The following is a 17,468-nucleotide window of genomic DNA, read 5'->3' on the forward strand; positions in this document are numbered from 1 at the left end:
CACAAATGACACATGAAGGAGACTCTCAGCTGACAGTGCTTTGTTATCACTGTACAATTTCTATTCCATTAGAGCTTTGTGGTTTTAAAAAGACATTAGATTGAAGCGTTCCTGTCAAAATAAAAACCATTCAGATGTATAGAAATCTATGCTAATTGCAAGCCAAAATAATAACTTTTTTTCTTTAGCACTGATGGCTCATTCTAGACAACATGCTTCATTATCACTGCTGCCCTTGCTGTAGCACTAAAAACCACACAGCATTCAGCCAGCTTAAGTGTGGCACATTTAGCATATGTAGGAGGAAAGGAGCAATACTAGAAAAGAGGATTTAAAAAAAGAACCTACCACTGTAAAGTTTTAAATTATAGAGAACTGCTCAGTTCTGAAATGGCGTTTCCATTATTGACAAAGCCGTGCTTTACTTGTGGGCATGCTCCAAGAGAGATCAAAGGAACTGCAGGGGAAGGGAGGGGGCATGAAGTTCACCACAAGACTGCAGAACTTCTCAGAAGAACATTAAACAAGCCTTTGATGCATTCTGCACCTTTCTGCTCACTGGCAAGACCCAGCTGTGTGACAGAGGAAGTATTTATAAAGGACAGACAAGGAACGGGCTGAAAGGCAGGACTTATTAACGGGTCTTTTTCCCTAAAATCTTTACGAGCGTATTCTCATTTTCCATTTTCTCAGTTTGAGGTCTGTCAAACCCAGAGCAGCAGGGAAGAACCATTCAAGCTCTGTGATTAAACTTCTGCTGTGTCCTCCCTGTCTCCTGGCCACCACTGCTGACAGCATCCTGCCCTGTTTCATATGCTGCTTGGAAAAGGAAGAGCTGAGCAGAAACAACGGTGCCTGGTGGGAACAGACTCAATCAGAGCACAGATCGCTCACAGTAAGAGATCATTTCCTTATCTAAAGAGCCCAGCTTGCCTCAAGCCACAAATTCCAGCGTGTTTCATTTCTATGTATGTATTAGCAAGGAGAGATCAGTGCACGATAAAGCAGAGGGACAGGGGAGTGTGTCAGGCTGTGGCACACAGCACAAAGGGAATTCAGCCAAAGCTTCTTCTCTTCTTAAACAAACCTGCTCTATTTGATGTTTTTGCAACATTCCACTTCTCATCATTAAGCTGATTGTAACACCAAATAAATATTCATTTATGCCATCAGCAGACTTCAGAAATAAATTGATTATGAAGATATACTTATTTACAAACACCTTTTAATCACTGAAAGCACACTCAGCATTTGCCTAACACTCTTCTAAGCACCTCAGAGCACTAGAGAAGTGCAATTAATCACTTTTTTTAAGCTCCTGGCAAAGCAGATTTAAGCATGTTAGTATTGCTAAGAAAGACTCTGATCCAGGACTCTGCCCCCAGCAGCTAAGGGCTGGCAATGCACTGGAACAGGCTGCCCAAACAAGCTGCAGATGCCCTGAAAGTGTCCAAGGCCACGTTGGACAGGGCTCTGAGTAACCTGGTCTAGTGGAAGGTGCCCCTGCCCATGGCAGAGAGATGGAACAAGATCATTTTAAATTCCCTTTCAACCCAAAACATTCTAGCAATCTAAGTGTCTTTAGTACATAACAACTGTGAAGTTCTAACCAGCCACCTCTAGTTAACAGAGGGACAACTATCACCTTTGATTCAAAAGGTAAAAAGGCTGTTCAATACATATTTTGTACTGAAACCATACCTTTGTCATGGTGATGCCAGCCTCCTGCATAGTAATCCTGGAGCACCTGGGGAGGATTCCAGGTGTCCAGAATATAATCCACCTGGTGCTGCTTACGCCAAGTCAGTGACTGGCAAAGGATCTCTCTTGCTTTGTCAATGTTGAAGTCCCGGGCACGCAGGAACCTTAAAATGTGTTCATCCTTTGGGATCTATTAACAAAACCAAACCAAATTTTGTATTCAAGGTTTGAAACAAGAACAGAAGTCCAAACAATAGAAGCTGAAAAATGTGCAGCCCTGCACCAATGCATGAGGATGGCGTGTAACACTGGGAGTTACTCAAAAAAAATCAGCCTTTGTTTGGAACAAAATCACAAGCCCTGTCAGGCACTGCAGCTACCTTCATAAGGGATATAAAAATTTCATGAACTCTAATGTAATCATTTCCACCTCTATGACCATACCAAGCCAGTCCAATTTAAATAAATCAGGACAGAACACAAACTGTGTTTTATTGTTAAGTTAGAGGAAGCTGAGACACACATGCAAATCACAAGTCACTGGAAAAACCCAAGCCTTGCTATCAGTGCTCCACTCCTATCCCCATTTCAGTATTTAAGACTGTGATGTTTGGCCAAAACAAACAAATGTAAAAATAAGGTCATTATAGAAACCAGGAAGACTTATAAAACTGATGCTATTCCCCTGTGGCAGTTAAACTGACAGTCTGAGAGGCTTTCAAGCTAATTATTGAAGCACCGCAGCTGCAAAGTCAGCTGGACAATCACAATGAACTCCTCCTATTGCCACTGCTTAAATTTAGGTTTTGATCATGGAGAGCCACTTAGCAGAAAGAGTCAGCCCCAGGGGGTGTGGCAGGAGGTTTCCTCGGGCCCACCTTGTGTGTCACACACTCTGAGGCAGGGGACACCCCCAGGAACTCACCTTGCCTTTGTGCGTCTCCTGCAGCCACTGCCGCAGGCGGATGAGGCAGCTCTCCTGCATCGGGGTCAGGTCCCCCAGGTACCTCTTGATGTAGTCTGCATCCAGCTTATCTAAAAAGAGATTACAGGTGATTAGAGTGATCCTGACCTGACCAAGCACCACGTTATCTGATTTGCTGCTGTCTCAAAGTGGCTGCTGTGTTAGGCACAGTCAGAACCGAATAAAGTTCCCTTGAATCAATGAAAAGATAAGCAAAGAAACAAACATAGTAATCTTCATGAAGAAGATAAAATTCTCCTTCTGCAGCTAAGGAAGGAGCAAAAGCAGACATTTGTAAAAGCATTTTGCCAGTGTAGTCAGATTCATCAATCCACAGCACCCACTGGGCTTGCTACTTCTAGAAATACTTAGAGAAGTTTCAATCTCCCAGTGCAAGAATTTTCCCAAATTCCCAGAAGACTGTCTAGGGATGTTTCAGCTGTTTCCTCCCCATCCTTCCTATAGTTACATCTATCCCTGAATTTCAGGGTAAGAGCAGACTGTTCATTTGCAACCCAATGAACAGCAGATTTCTTCTGCTCATACCCGATCTCTACTCACGAGCTCAGCCTGTAACAGCTGCCTGAACTCTATCACATGTCACTGCTTGGTGACCCCATGCTTGAACACAGCATGTCACCAACTCAGGAGCAATGTGGAGCTCCTCAGCTGCCCAGGAGAAACTGCCTAGTGCTGAGGGCCTCCCCAGTAAAAAGCTTCCCAGTAAAACACATCAGAACCCCCTACCATCGGGTGTTCCTGCGGTGGGCTCCGAGGGGCTGCTGGAGGTGTTGAGGATCTCCTTGTTGCTCAAGCCCTCCTTTGTGGCAGACTCTGGAATATTAATGGCAGGTGACACTGGTCTCCTTGGGTGGCATGTGCTGCTCTCTGATTTACATGCAACAGGAGGAGTCCAGCGAGGGACAAAGGTTATTCCTTCTTCCTCCATCTGCTTCAGGTAATACTCTATTATTTCTTTTCCCTTCAAAAAAGAAAATTTACTTCAGCTACTGAAAAACCCACACATTTAGACACAGAAAGGATTGGGCTGAAAATTAAGTGCTCAGACCTCTAAAGATTTCACTTGAAATAGCCCTTACACAGACACACTGCCCCAGGCCCTTAGCAAAGCAGCCCAGGCTTCTGAGCAGAGCAGCCTGTTACTTAGCAGCAGCCTCACTGTCTTTTGGTAACTTGAAGCCAGGCACATCCTTCCCAACTGCAGGCTAACCTTTTTAATATTGCTGGTGTATTGCTTCATGGCAATCTTTTCCACTGTGCTTTCAAAACCAAAAAAAGATTTGATATCCAGACTTGCCGACTGTTCAAAACAGGTCCAATCTTCGTTGTCAGGATGAACCTACAAGTCAAAAGATCATACAGCTCAGTTTTCCATTTAGGGTTTTTTGTCCCTCACAACATTTGAAATGTTTCTGGTTTTACAGGTTCACACAGTCAAAAACATTCAAGTGGAATTTGCAGTGTCTTGCTTGCCTTGATTCACAGTTGGGAAGAGGCAACACCAAAGGACAAAAAGCTGAGAAGCTTTTGGTCCCACAACCCTTTTTTTTTTTTTTTTGGTCTTAACAAGAAAGGGGAGGGTGGAGAAGCACAAATGCACCAGCCAAGAGCCAGAGGAGTGCACATTTCTACAGTCTCTCAGTCTAGATAAGGGCTGGGACTGCAGGGTGTGTGAGGAACAGGGTAAAAGCCTCCACAGCTGTGGCTGATAGCCCAGGGCCAGCTCAGCCAGGCTGAGCCCTGCAGCAAGGGCAGGGGCAGCACTCCCAACATGTTTCCAAAGGACAGCCAAAACACTGTTCCCACACTGACCTAGCAGGTATTTAGCATTCTGCAGAACAAAAACTGTTTTAGTTTGTCCTCCCTTGATGATGCCACAGAAAGAAGTGCACACTCCTCACTCAGCTAACACTTTCCCTCTTGGCTTATCTCTTGCTTTACTGGCATGATCCTGAAACACACTTTTAGTTGGACTCCATTTTAAAGGGCTTTTCCAACCTAAACAGTTCTGCAATTGATGCTGATACTGTTACAAAAAAGCTGTTTTTTAAACTCTCTTCAGCTGAAATAGTTTTGTTCAAGAAGTTTCTAGGCTGGGCTCTGAATTTTTCATTATAAAAACATCACAAAAGGCTGGATTTCTGAGCATGTAACTGGCCCCATGCCTTAGGGTTTCCTTCCCCCTCAAAACATGCCTAATTTGACTAAGAACAGGATCAACACTGTATGAGGAGACAACTGCAGGGGGAAAAAAAAACAAACCTTTTGCCTTCATTTTCTGTTTCTGCATTAGGGAATGAGAGGTACAAGGATAGCTTGTACAGCCTCAGTAAGTACAACTGATAATAACATAATTTAAGAATCGTCCTGTATTTTCATTGATTCAATTATAAGTTACCCTTAGTAAAACTGAACTTTTAGAAACAATTTATTATTCCATTAAAAACCTGGTTTTGTATTTACCTAATTTCTCAATTGAGTAGAACAAATGGGCATAGAGAAGTGTGGTGTTTTGTACATATTTACCACATGCACTTTTCTATACAGCATTTCCCCTGTTTAAACAGAGCTTTCACATAAAAACTGAAGGTAAGGGTAAGAGTATTCTTAAATTTACCCTGGAAGCTACAGCAGAAATAATCATAAAAATATTAGATAATAGTGTCAAATGGGTTTGGCACTCAGTGATCTTTTAACCACAGGTTAAACACAACAGAAAATGTTATGACCTAGAAAGAGTGCTACAATACAGATAAATCAGTCACATTTGTTAGCTCTGACCTGACCTTTAACATCAATTTGAGGTTCTACTGCTACAGTACATGCTGTAAGAGCCCATGAGGGTGAGCTGACTCATTCAGAAATAAGCCATGACCAGAGCAGAGCAGCAGGCCTGCCACCAGACTCCTCTGCATCAACATTTGCACTGAAGACCAAGTACAATGAAAAAAGGTAGGTTAAAACACATAGCTGACTCAGTGAACTCCTGTCTGAGCTGAGCAGAAGGCAAATCAGCTGAACTTTCCTCTAGCAGTTCTGTCAGGGTGTCAAAAGCCTCATCAAGTCCCACACTGCTGCTACAAAGCACAGATTTGCCTAAACAGAGCTGTCAAAAACAGCAAATTATGTTGTGTTCTGCGCTCTGAGAAGATGCTCATGCAAGAGAGTGCCAAACATGTCTCAGTTTTTGAGGCAAGTGTATTACACTTACCACTAACAATTATCACTCAGGGCAGTGTGTTGGTGCTGGATTAAGCTCTTTTCTGAGCCAGAGATGGGGTAACTGAGAGGTGTTTTAAAAACTTTTATTCCATTTTCAGTCTCATTTGAAGGGTGAGACAATACAGATGTTATAATTCATGCCATGACAATCAGAAGCCAACTATTTCCTAATTACAATACATTATAAGCATTTCTTGGCCTATCAGTTTTTGCCACACCATGCTGTAAATGTCTTAAAGCCAATCATCTAAAATTACCCTCCATGGGTCCTACTACAATGCATCTTTCACAGTTCTGTTTCTCCAAAGTATCCAGTCTTCACTGCAAGGCCATCCTTTGAAATTTGTTTCTAGTTCCACTTGTCTCTCAACAATGTGTGTCCTATTCCATGGCATTTCTAAGTCAGCATTTCTTATCTCAAGGTTTGCATACAGATGCATACATTCTCTAGAAATTCATTTCCCACATGTTGGTTATTTTTTCTTGCAAGGCAAAAGCAAGGAACAACCCAAGCTCTGTTTGAGCCCTGAGATCTGAACAGTGCCTTGGCTCCATCTGCAGCCCCAGCAAGGGTCTGTTGTTACTCACTGTGTAGGAGCAGTGCTCATTAATGATGACTCTGTTAGAGAAGGTTTCATTGTAGGCTTCTATATGTAGAGTCCTTTCTCGCCTGTTCAGAGAGTTCTTCTGCACAAAGTAGACATAGTCCACTCCTGCAATCTGGGGAAGAGGGACAGGTTCTGTTAAGGTACATGTCTTAGGCTGGAAATAGGGGTATTATATTCCTTTCTGTTAGAGGAGGAGCAGTTCAGTTATCTGCTGTTCACTGGGCAGTTTGCTTTATCTCCTCCACATCCAACCCTCCCTCCAGGAGATCTCTGCTGTTCATGGCCACTGAGTGTCCCTGCATGGCTGAGAAAATTCCATCATCCATGGGGAGATGCTCTGCCCAGGGGAGGAGCCAAGCATTCCTACCTGGATCCAATCTGACCTGGGAACAGCACAGCAGCCTTTGCCCCCTGCATTCCCAGAGGAGCAGCTTTCTTCCCCCTGCATTCCCAGAGGGGCAGCTTCCTTCCCCCTGCATTCCCAGAGGAGCAGCTTCCTTCCCCTGCATTCCCAGAGGAGCAGATTCCTTCCCCCTGCATTCCCAGAGGAACAGCTTTCTCCCCCTGCATTCCCAGGGGAGCAGCTTTCTCCCCCTGCATTCCCAGAGGAGCAGCTTCCTTCCCCTGCATTCCCAGAGGAGCCCAGGCCCATCTCCCCCAGCCCTGCAGCTCCAGAGGAAACTCCCCCCTTGTGCAGGATCCTGCTCCAGCAGAAGCACAGCTGGCACTGCAGGAGGGCTGAGCCCCCCTGGGATGGGGCTGAGCCACCTCCCTGACCCACAGGGGGTCAGGGCATGTTCTGACTCTGGCAGTAGTTTTTTTATTTATACTATTACATTTGTATTTTTAGTTTTCCTAATAAAGAACTGTTATTCTTATTCCTGTATCTTTGCGTGAGAGCCCCTTAATTTCAAAATTACAATAATTCAAAGGGAGTTGGTTTACATTTTCCATTTCAAGGGAGGCTCCTGCCTTCCTCAGCAGACACCTGTCTGTTCCAACCAAGACAATACAATATTCAGGTGAAGGGCTATCCAGAAGTACAAAGCAGGCACTTCAAAAGCTCATCACCTTTTTCAGCAGCCGTGGTGCATCGATGTCCAGCTTGCAGCGCCGCTCAATCACGTGGATGGCCTCATCCTCACTCTTGTACTCATTTACGGTGTCACTGGCTACAAACATGGGGATCAGAGGGCACGTAGGAAACCTCCTTTCATATGCCTGTCACGATGGAAAGACAGCAAACAATTATTACCATTAATTCCTAAGGGTGTGCAGAGTTCCTCCAGCATTTGGAGGCTCAATGTCCTTCAGAGCTTCCATGGAAGGGGCCAAGCCTTCCTGAATCCACATTACAGCTGAAAGAGTCATGGTGCATTCCAAACAATCCATTTATTAATATGTTCCTTGCCAGTAAGGCAGTTTTTAAACCACACAAAATAACCCATTCCTTCCCTCCCTCTGAAAAGGAAGTTATTCATTCTGTACCATGACAACCCCCTTGATAACAGGAAAATCAGGCCCTCCAGTTCTAAAATACCACAAGACAAAACAATTATGTCTTGGATTAAAAAAAACCCACTTACTAATTACCGGTGTTTCACCAAGCTGTCTAGAGGGATTTCATACAGCTCCCCAAGGTCTAATAAAAACATTTCAAAAGCTATTTCTTAAGCTAATAGAGCTCTCAAGCTCCCTGGGCACAGAACGTTCCTAATGATTTCACTGCAGTTTATCAGTTCCCAGTTTTGTCCAACAACAGTCAGTCTAATACAATGAGCTCATTTCACACTTCTGAAAATGTAAAACTTCTTGCAACAATGCAGAGTTAGCAACAGCTTTGATTTTGGTTAAAAAACACAGTCATGTAAATAACTTCATCCCTTAAATACTTGACACACAGAAAAGATGGTATTAAATCAGACATAGGAGAGTTAAGTATTTGAGATCAGTAAAACAAGTCAGAGGAAAATGGGTGCTATCCCCACTAGCAAACTTGTTGAATTTTGATTGTAAAACCACTGTGGCTGGAGAATACAAAGCAGCTCTTTTTTTTTTTTTTTTTTTTTTTTCCTTTTCTTTCTCAGTCTCTGATGTATCTCTACTTCTCTTTGGCCTTTTTTTTCCCCTCATGGGGTAGCAATGAAGCAACTAATTCTTTAGCCTGCTTTCCATATTGTGAATTCCTTTATTTTTGTTACTATAAGAACCCCATTGGCTTTGGTGAAGAGATAGGATATTGCAAGATGCCCCAATGCAGAAGAAAGCTTAGATAAAGTGAATCTGAGAAAGCATCACGAAACCAGTCTTTGAAAGAGGTAAAATATCCACTCTGTCCTTTTAGATGATTTCAACTACTCTGAAAACAACTGGGCTGCAGCACCAAGAGGGAAAGGGTGGGGAACAAAACCAGCAGCAGCTGCACAAAGTATGCAATGGTGGGGCTGGAACAGAAAAGGTCTCTTAATTCTCCCTATAGAACAATTAAAATACTTCAGTTTATTACCAGTGCTCCATCCTAGTTTGAAGGCAGTGTTACTATGGTGACAGTGGTGTAAGGCACTAAAACAGTGTCAGCTTTTTTCCCCTCGTGCATATTTTTAAACCATTTTTGCAGCATGACTGTCCTGAGTTCATAAAGCTGCTCTGTAAGGCAGCAGAAGGGCAGCCAGGGAAGGGTCACACACACTCCCTGCTGCAGACCTCACTGAGCACAGCTGGCTGGGTTTGGCTGAAGAGCAGCAATCATTCCTGAGCTCAGAGATGTGTGCACAAAGGCAGGGACACAGCATCAGTGCTGTAACACAACAGTCAGCACTGGGGAGAAAATGTTTCACAGCTCCGAGACAAAGGGAGGATGGATCCCATTAACATGGAATAAGAAGTTTCTTTTGCCCTGTTGGTATGGCAAAGAAGCTGTATTTCTTTTACAAGGCTCTTGTTCTGGACAGAAGGCTGTACATTTTAGTAGCTCAGCCCTCTCCCTGAAAAAGTGTCAGCATTCTTCATCAATTAATCCCTATTTTAACTGCAATGACTGTAGTTAAGCATTGTTGAAGTCAGAAAAAGAAAACATTTCTAGAAGAAGCAGAATTTAGAACCATTTCTCATTTTCAGATTGCTTCATTTAATAATTTTATTTTGAGGACCTTATGTTACAATTATTTTATCAACAGGAAAGCAAGGGCAGTAGAGATCAAGTAGGCAGGTATCTAGTAGGGATCTATTTTTCTCACTTTTTTCAAAGTCTTTTTTACCTTTGGATGACAAGTTTCCTCCATCTGAACAGCCTCCTTTATGCCAAAGCTTTTTCAAGTCTCCTGCATTGCACATATTGACACTTTTCCCATCTTAGTCCTCCAAACACTTCATGTTTGCCCTGTGAACATTTGCTCAGAGCATGACCTGCTCCTGAACTATGAACAAAAAAATGCCCAAGAAGAATGTGTTGTTTTAAATGGCAAGACTGAATTGAATGTGTTCAGTCTGGAAGAGAATGAAGTAATTATCTGCCAAAAGCTGGCAAGCTGAATGCTCACAGCAAAGTAATTGAGATTAACAGTGATTCAGGATTCTTTCTCCCTGGAGAGAACATACACAGAGAAAACTGTTCCCAGTCAATTTTACTGGGTTCTTAAATCAGATTTTATTTATGCCCTACTGCTAATACATCCTTGTAATGCACCATTCTTCAGCACAGCCCAGTTGGAATAAATAAAATAACCACGGCCACGTCAAAATATTCAATCTGCTTGAAGCACAGCTGTGTCTTCCACGAGGGACAAACTGCACTTTCACAGTGCAGAGTGGGCAGGTAAAAGCTGCTAAAGGCTACAGGACACTGACACATCTTTCACCATGAACCAACCTCACAGGAAAAAAACCTGTAATTTGTGGTACAACACCGCAAGAGCCACGTGAGGCAGAGCAGCACATGCATGGCCACGACTGGAGCTATTCAAGGAGCATGAGAAAATTAAAGAAAGATCAAACACTGCTTTTATTTTCCAAGAGAACTGAAGGGATTTTGCTGAATTATTGAAGTGTTTTGAACCAGAAATTTTGTCTCAAATCCAGCTTTGCAGACAGGAAATAACTGAACTGCATGATGCAGTGTTCCTCCAGCAGGCTGATAAAGCAGTTTATTATAAAATATTGCTCCTTCCTTATATGACAGCATTGTGGTGAAACATGGACAGATAGGTCTCTCTTCACACATAAAATCAGATATTCCACACCTTTGTCTCAGTGTTCCAATTTCACTGTACAGATACAATCAAAGACAATTAGTTCCTCAAAAGAGAAACAGCTGCAGAAAATCCTGAAGGGCTCCATGCAGGAGTGAAAAACTAAATGCACCCAGGAATGGTGTTTCAAGGACGTGACACTGTTACTGTCACATTTAGCACATAGGGTGTGTGGAGACTTGACACGGAACACAAGGCAAAAGCACAGATATTCTCATCCCCAAAACTCTGCAGCTGCTGCTGGGCTTGATGTGAAGCCACAACACCTCTGTGGCTGAGACACCCATGTACAGATCTTACAAAAAGTGATTTTGAGCTTGCAATTCTGCAGCTCCTCAATAATGTACTTTTACATTTCCCACCAGCCTCTGGAACATTTGTGTACTCTGATCCATTAGAAGCTCCATTGTGCATCAAGAAAAACACAGTCTGGTGAAGCAGCTTGAACTGCAAATTTAACTTTCTTAAAGCATGTTAACAAGCAAGAGCACTGACAAGCATAATTTCAACCAAAATAGCACTGTAATAAAGCTTCTTTTCCAACTGCTTCCCTTAGCAACTCATGCTCAGAGTAGAGTCAAAATAACAGGATTTATTCCACTTATATCCTTGCTAGTATTTCAGCTGAGTGTGAAGACATGAAAGCAATTCAGAAGTCAGACTATTTTAAACCCATTCCAGTCGTTGTTCATAGCCAAGGGAATAGTGCTTGCTGCCACAACCCTTAGATTTTGGAATTCAAGTATCAGGAACAAGTTCTTTTCAAAATACCACCTTTAAAACAGCACTTAGGTATGACCCCCCCCAGCCCAGTTTTCAAAGATTTTTGCCTTTTTGCTTCTGAAACCATGCCTAGGGCTAATAAAATACCTTGATAATAAGGATGTGCTCAGCCCTCAGTAGGGAGAATCAGTCATTCATGCAAATAAATTACTCAGCTTCTCTGGCCAGATTAATATATTCCCAGTCTCCTGCCTTCCAGGACAGGGATTATTTAGTATTTCCATTAAAAATTACTCAAACTAACTTGTACACTTTAAAGAAGAAAAAAAAATATTCCAAGCAATCTTATGCTATGCTGTTTTAGTAGGTGAATCCTCCAAATAAAAGTATTAAATGAAGCAATCTGAAATGAGAAATTCTAACCTGGTGAAATACAGAGGAATTTCAATTACCATTTGGAAAATTAAGCATATTGAGTGCATTTAACATCTTAATGGCACGAATCAAGCTGTTAAGATGTTTTATTTCTTTTTGATGCTTTCTGCCCAAAATTATTGGCCGAGCAAGATTCCAAGAGCAGCACCACATTCTCCAAGGGCACCTCAAGAGAAACCACTATCAGATTCATCCTGGCAGTCCAAAATCTCATCTGCAGCACTCAGTGCTAACTTCAATTTCTGCCTGCAGAGCCTGACCATGTGTGGGTACCAATGTGCAAGTGCATACCACAGTTCACTGTGCTCCCCTATCCACTTCCAGTGTAGGGATTTCTGAATTATTCAAAAACACAAGAAACAAGAAAGGTCACTCAAGCAGGATGCTGCCCTGGCTCCAGGGGCTGCATTCCAGGAGCCTGATCATTCCTGCAGAGCACTGTATCCCTTCCTCCCCTTGCATTAGAGCATTGCAGATCAATAGGAAAAGCAGTGACCCATGGCAGGCCAACCAAGAGGTTTCAAATTCTTGGCAGCTGAACTTGAAAAGAAACAATTCTGGATTGGAAAGAAACAATTTCTCACAGATCAGCAAATAACTTTTCATGCCCTGCGTTCTGCTGTTCAGAGCTCTCTATCACTCCCTTCCCAATCCATACATATGTATAAAAATCATGACACTTGTTCAAAGCAGTATAAAATTGTGACACTTGAACAAAGCAGTGGGATCTCGGTGCCAGTGGCTCTGAGGGATGGCAGCTCACACGGCAGTGATCAGCTCGGGGGCGTGCATGCAAGAGAGCAGATGGTTACAGTGGATACACCTCAAAGAGCTCCAGAAATAGGGTTTGTGCTAAGGTGACACTCCCAGGCATTGGGAAGAGGCAACGTGAAGCAAACTGCACGTTGGGGAGCACAAACATCTTTAACACACAGGTAGTCAGCTCTCTGCAAAGAGCCTCCTCTGTAAGGCCAGCTCTGCAAGGACAAGTCCTCCAAGGACACGTTCAGGGTCCCTGCTCCCAGCAGCACAGCCCCCCTTGGCTTTGTGCAGCCACCTTTCCCTCAGAGCAGCTCTCCACAGCAGCCCTTGCTCAGGAGGCTTAAGTGGTTTTTCTCTCCGTTGTGTTTTCACCTCATTAAATGTTCTCATTTACAAAGAGACAATTATTTTCTTATTGCTGGGAAACAAAGGCTGCTCGGCAGGCACTCATTTCTAGAACTCTCTCTGTAACTAAAGCCTTCACCATCTTTTCCACAGACTAAAGCTGAGCCTCGTGGGGACTACAGACAATCCAGCAGGGTCAGACCTGTCTGTGAATGGCTGGGTATCATCTAAACAAAAATTTCCTTTATGTGCCATTTCTGGTCCTCAAATACGAGGTTGTTTAACAGTCTTTTGACTTCTCTGTAAATCTTAGCACAGTCTATGCCATCAAGATATGACTAAGTCAGAGCGCAAAGAACACAACTTACTTTAAAAGGGAAAACAAAAAAAAACCTTTAAGCCTTCCATTGCTATTTCTACTTTTAAAAAGTGCTTAAAAGTGTTCAAATAGAACTAGAACAAATACACTATACCTTTTCCAGAAAGATTCACCAATGGTGAACCTGTTGGCAATCAGAGCAAGATCAACAAACAACATGTTTGCTTAACAATTTATCACTGAACTGAAGTAATTAGAAAGTACATCAGGAAATACGTTGTGTAGCAGCAATTTGAATTAAAAATTGTAACTCTTCACCTGAAGGAGCGCTACTGCAGACATTTTAAGAATTAAGACAGATGAAGCAAGCAGCAAGCATTCATTAAAAAGGAAGACTCTGTTCCATCTTGGTTTGTTAAAAGAGAAACTAAATCACAATGCCCCACATTCAAATATACCTTTGTTTAAATACTTTCATTTTGCAACAGGAAAAAGCTCTTCCACTCCATGCAGAGCAGAATTCCACAGAAGAGAGGAAAATCCTGCCTTTCCAAGCAGAGCTGTACTTGGGCAGGGTGTCAGGAGCAGAGAGCTGGCTCCATCTGAGAGCTGTGCAGGCAGCTCTGAGGGCACGGCTGCTCCATGTGCATTCCAAAGGACTCCCAAAATGAGAGCTGACATTCTCCTGGCAAATGAGAGTGGAACCTTACTCTAAGCTACAGGAAAAAAAAGTTGCACAATACCCCTTTCTCCCCATCACACCTTCCTACAACTGCATCCTTATGACCTTCCTTTGCTTTGTCCCTCCATTACAGTCCAAAAAAGCATTTTATCCTGGAATGGCACAAGTCATTCAAAAACACAATAGATTGTCTTCACCTCTGTTCCCTGGTACAATGAAATTTGGCCATCTCAGTATTAATGATGGCTATTAAGTGTATCCAAGGTAAAATAAATAACCCTTCTGTAACTTACAGCGAAAAATCAATAGGACAAGTCAATATTGGTAAGACAAACATTCTGCTCCATTTTAGAGGATAAAGTGTTCCTGTTTACTACACAAGTGTAAGAAGTGACCTAGAACTTTCTAATTAAATGATCTTTAGTGCATTAAGAGTGTAAGTTTACAGCACTGCTCATATCCAGCTTTCTAAAGCAAAGCATTCCCAAGTAACTGCCCCAAACGGCCCAGCTCCTTCTGCTTTGCAGAAGTACACTCCCACCTTAAAGTCCAGAAACAATGGAGTTAATCTAAAATTTTCATAAAGGAGGCTGTAAAAGTTTTATATAATTATGCATCAAATCCTTGGACTACAATTACAATGGATTTTTTGTTTTTGAAGTTCTGAGGTTTGTCTTCTTTTTTTTTTTTTTTTAGTAGACCACACAAACACATTTATTATACAAATCAGACAAGTACTAACAAGAATCTACTTTGCACAGATGTTGTTCATGAGTTGTAATTGAAGGCTAATTATTTCTCAAACAGCAAGAGAAGCAATCTTGAAAAACAACCTTGGATGTTCTCCAAGGCAGAGATCAGAGCTTGCAGGTTGAGTATCTGGAAAGAGAAATTGTCAGTGGTTCAAAAACTTACTGCAGCATGATATTCAGATTCTTCAAATGCTCTATTTATAATACTGCACTGAAGTGGTTCTCAAATTTACAGCCCAGATCTACATCTCTTCTTCTCAGAAGATCCAGAAGAGACTTCCCACACTGAATGAGTCCTGACCTCGCAGACATTACAGAGCCCTGCACAGTCTCTAGGCACTCCCTAGGCTTCCAACACCCACAGATGTTAAATAATAACCTGTGCTCTAAGCTGCCCTTACACCCAACAAACACTGAAGGTCACAGCATAAACCTTTTCATTAACACCACTAGGGCTTCCCTGGGACTTGTTCAACCATGAAGTGCTACAAGGTTCTTTTCAGTATCCTTGTCTCAAGAAAGCATCTGAAAGCATAAATGGCTTCACAGCCAGCAAATTGAGCTTTCTCAGCTCACCTCTCCTTCAGTGGAATGGAAATGAAATTCCTGAGAAATTCTCCATGAAAGCAGGAGTTGAGGAAAATGAGGTGAATAAGAAAACATTTCTTTTCCTGGCATTTACCAAAGCCATTAATTCTTGCCCTCAACAGCTCCTCTGTCACTCAGGAGTCCTGCATGGAAGAAAAGCTTTTATAAAGTGTACAGAAAAGCATAATCTCTACTTGTCCTCGTCTTCTCTTGGTGCCTATACTTGTTTAAGGGGTTCTCTTGATTTAGTCAGGTTTCACTGGAAAGGATTTCAGGCTCTACACTGCTATGAACAACCCACTTGTGCCTTGTGAATGTCCATAAAGAAAGAGGAAGAAAGGATGAGCAGATTTATTCTAACATTTAAATTCATCCCTAGCTTAACTATATAAAGCCTCAGATTTTATTACTTCCTATAAAAAGAAGAGGGCTGGACTGCTCTGTCCGTTTTTACATTTAGCTGTATCAGAAGCCCACAGTACTTTCAAGTTAAGTAAATACCCAGTTAAGTTTCTTGGACATTTCAATAGACTCTACCTGTTAAAGTTATCTTGTCTTCAGTGGATGTCACCACTGAGCAAACAATATCTATTTGTTCTACCAAATAGGTTAACAGCCCTACCCACATGCCAAGCAGACAATTTGCTGCTCAAATCCTAGAAAAGCACAGCAAGAAATCTCTCAGCTTCACATCCATTCTGCAAATTCCTGAAAACAATGAGGACATTGCCCATAACCACTACAAAATAACCCAGTATACAGACTAAACTCAAATTCAAAAACTGCTTTGTGATCTTGTATGAAGGGCTTTAATTCAGTAAATTAAAAATCTCTATGGAGACAGGAAACAGCACAGAAGTTCTCCTTGTGCTTTGGCTCCACTAGCTTACTCTGAGGCCATAAAACTGTAAGAACAATTTTTTCTTGGTTCCTGGCTTCAAACAGCACTTACCACCACTCATCCAGAACACCAGGGATGTGCATGAGGAAGCAAAACAACCTTTCAGAACAGAGCCAGAACAGAGTTTTATCTCCACACAGCTCTGCAGACACAATCCAGGCAACTCCACACCTATTTAATCTCTTCCAAGTCTTCTGCAGTGCAACAGGAACAGCTTCATGCTAAATTTCAGGCATAACCATAGCTGATACACATAGCCAATCACAAAAATCATGAAATACCACTGAAATGGTGTATAAAGGAAACTGCAGCTCACAGAGTGCTGCCTACACATCACACACCACCTTGGATTTCTGATAGCAGCATCTTTCATGTGTTAAACTGCTACAAAGCACTTCCAAGTGAAAGCAACTGCACCAACACACAAATACTGGCATTTTTGTTCCTCTCTGTGGTTCAGGCAGCTTTTCCATGGTTACAGTGTTGATCACTTACTGGCTTTAATTACATTCCAAATCCAAACCAAATGCATAGCTTGGCATTTTAAACAGCCCTAAAGGCAACCCTGCAGGCCAGTTCTTGTAAGCTGACTTTGAGTCCCCTGAGGTGGAATGTACTTGGAATCATAAACTCATTCTTGGTTGGAAAAGACTTTAAGATCATTGAGTGCAACCATTAACCCAGCACTGCCCAGTCCACCCCTGAAAATACCACTGCTCATTACATGCTCCAGGTCATTGCAAGATGTCACTGAAAGTGGACAGATCTCCAAGGAAACTCAGCACAACATCCACACCATCTTCCCCAAAATTGGTACCCATTTTAGTTTGTCTTGCTTGTGTTTAAACTTCTTTCCTTTGAGGTCATCACACAGAGAAAGCATCAGGAGTCCAACTGAAACCAAAACATTCTTACTGCACAAAACACGACCCCAGACATGAGGACTTTGAGACATTATCTCAATTGTCAATCACAGGACACTACAACAAATTCATCTCTGGTAGCTGTTGCACATAATGTTTTGGAGAAATTCAGGCTAAGAATCAACTAGATAGGATTATGCATATTAGTATCACTTTCAGGAACAGGATTTAGAACTGATTTTCTACTGCTGTTAAGTTACAGCAGACATCAAACCCTGCCTACTATCAAAAAGATAGTAACAATTTCAGGGGAAAAAAAACACACTTCCTTGTAG

At 42.2% G+C, this 17,468-nt stretch overlaps 1 protein-coding gene across 1 annotated transcript in view; it reads right to left on the minus strand.

The window, feature by feature from the left end:
• The window catches only part of SEC14L1 (SEC14 like lipid binding 1), a 42,959-nt gene that overhangs the window by 11,254 nt on the left and 14,237 nt on the right, over positions 1 to 17,468 (minus strand). Inside the window, exons 3-8 of the mRNA XM_021535799.2 lie at positions 7,588 to 7,737; positions 6,497 to 6,628; positions 3,897 to 4,025; positions 3,413 to 3,647; positions 2,627 to 2,736; positions 1,702 to 1,891 (exon numbers count right to left, since the gene is read on the minus strand). Of these exons, the coding sequence (XP_021391474.1) occupies positions 1,702 to 1,891; positions 2,627 to 2,736; positions 3,413 to 3,647; positions 3,897 to 4,025; positions 6,497 to 6,628; positions 7,588 to 7,737 (946 nt within the window). The remainder of the gene's footprint in view (positions 1 to 1,701; positions 1,892 to 2,626; positions 2,737 to 3,412; positions 3,648 to 3,896; positions 4,026 to 6,496; positions 6,629 to 7,587; positions 7,738 to 17,468) is intronic.

Source organism: Lonchura striata, chromosome 19, assembly GCF_046129695.1.
Source record: "Lonchura striata isolate bLonStr1 chromosome 19, bLonStr1.mat, whole genome shotgun sequence".
Lineage (NCBI taxonomy): Eukaryota > Metazoa > Chordata > Aves > Passeriformes > Estrildidae > Lonchura > Lonchura striata.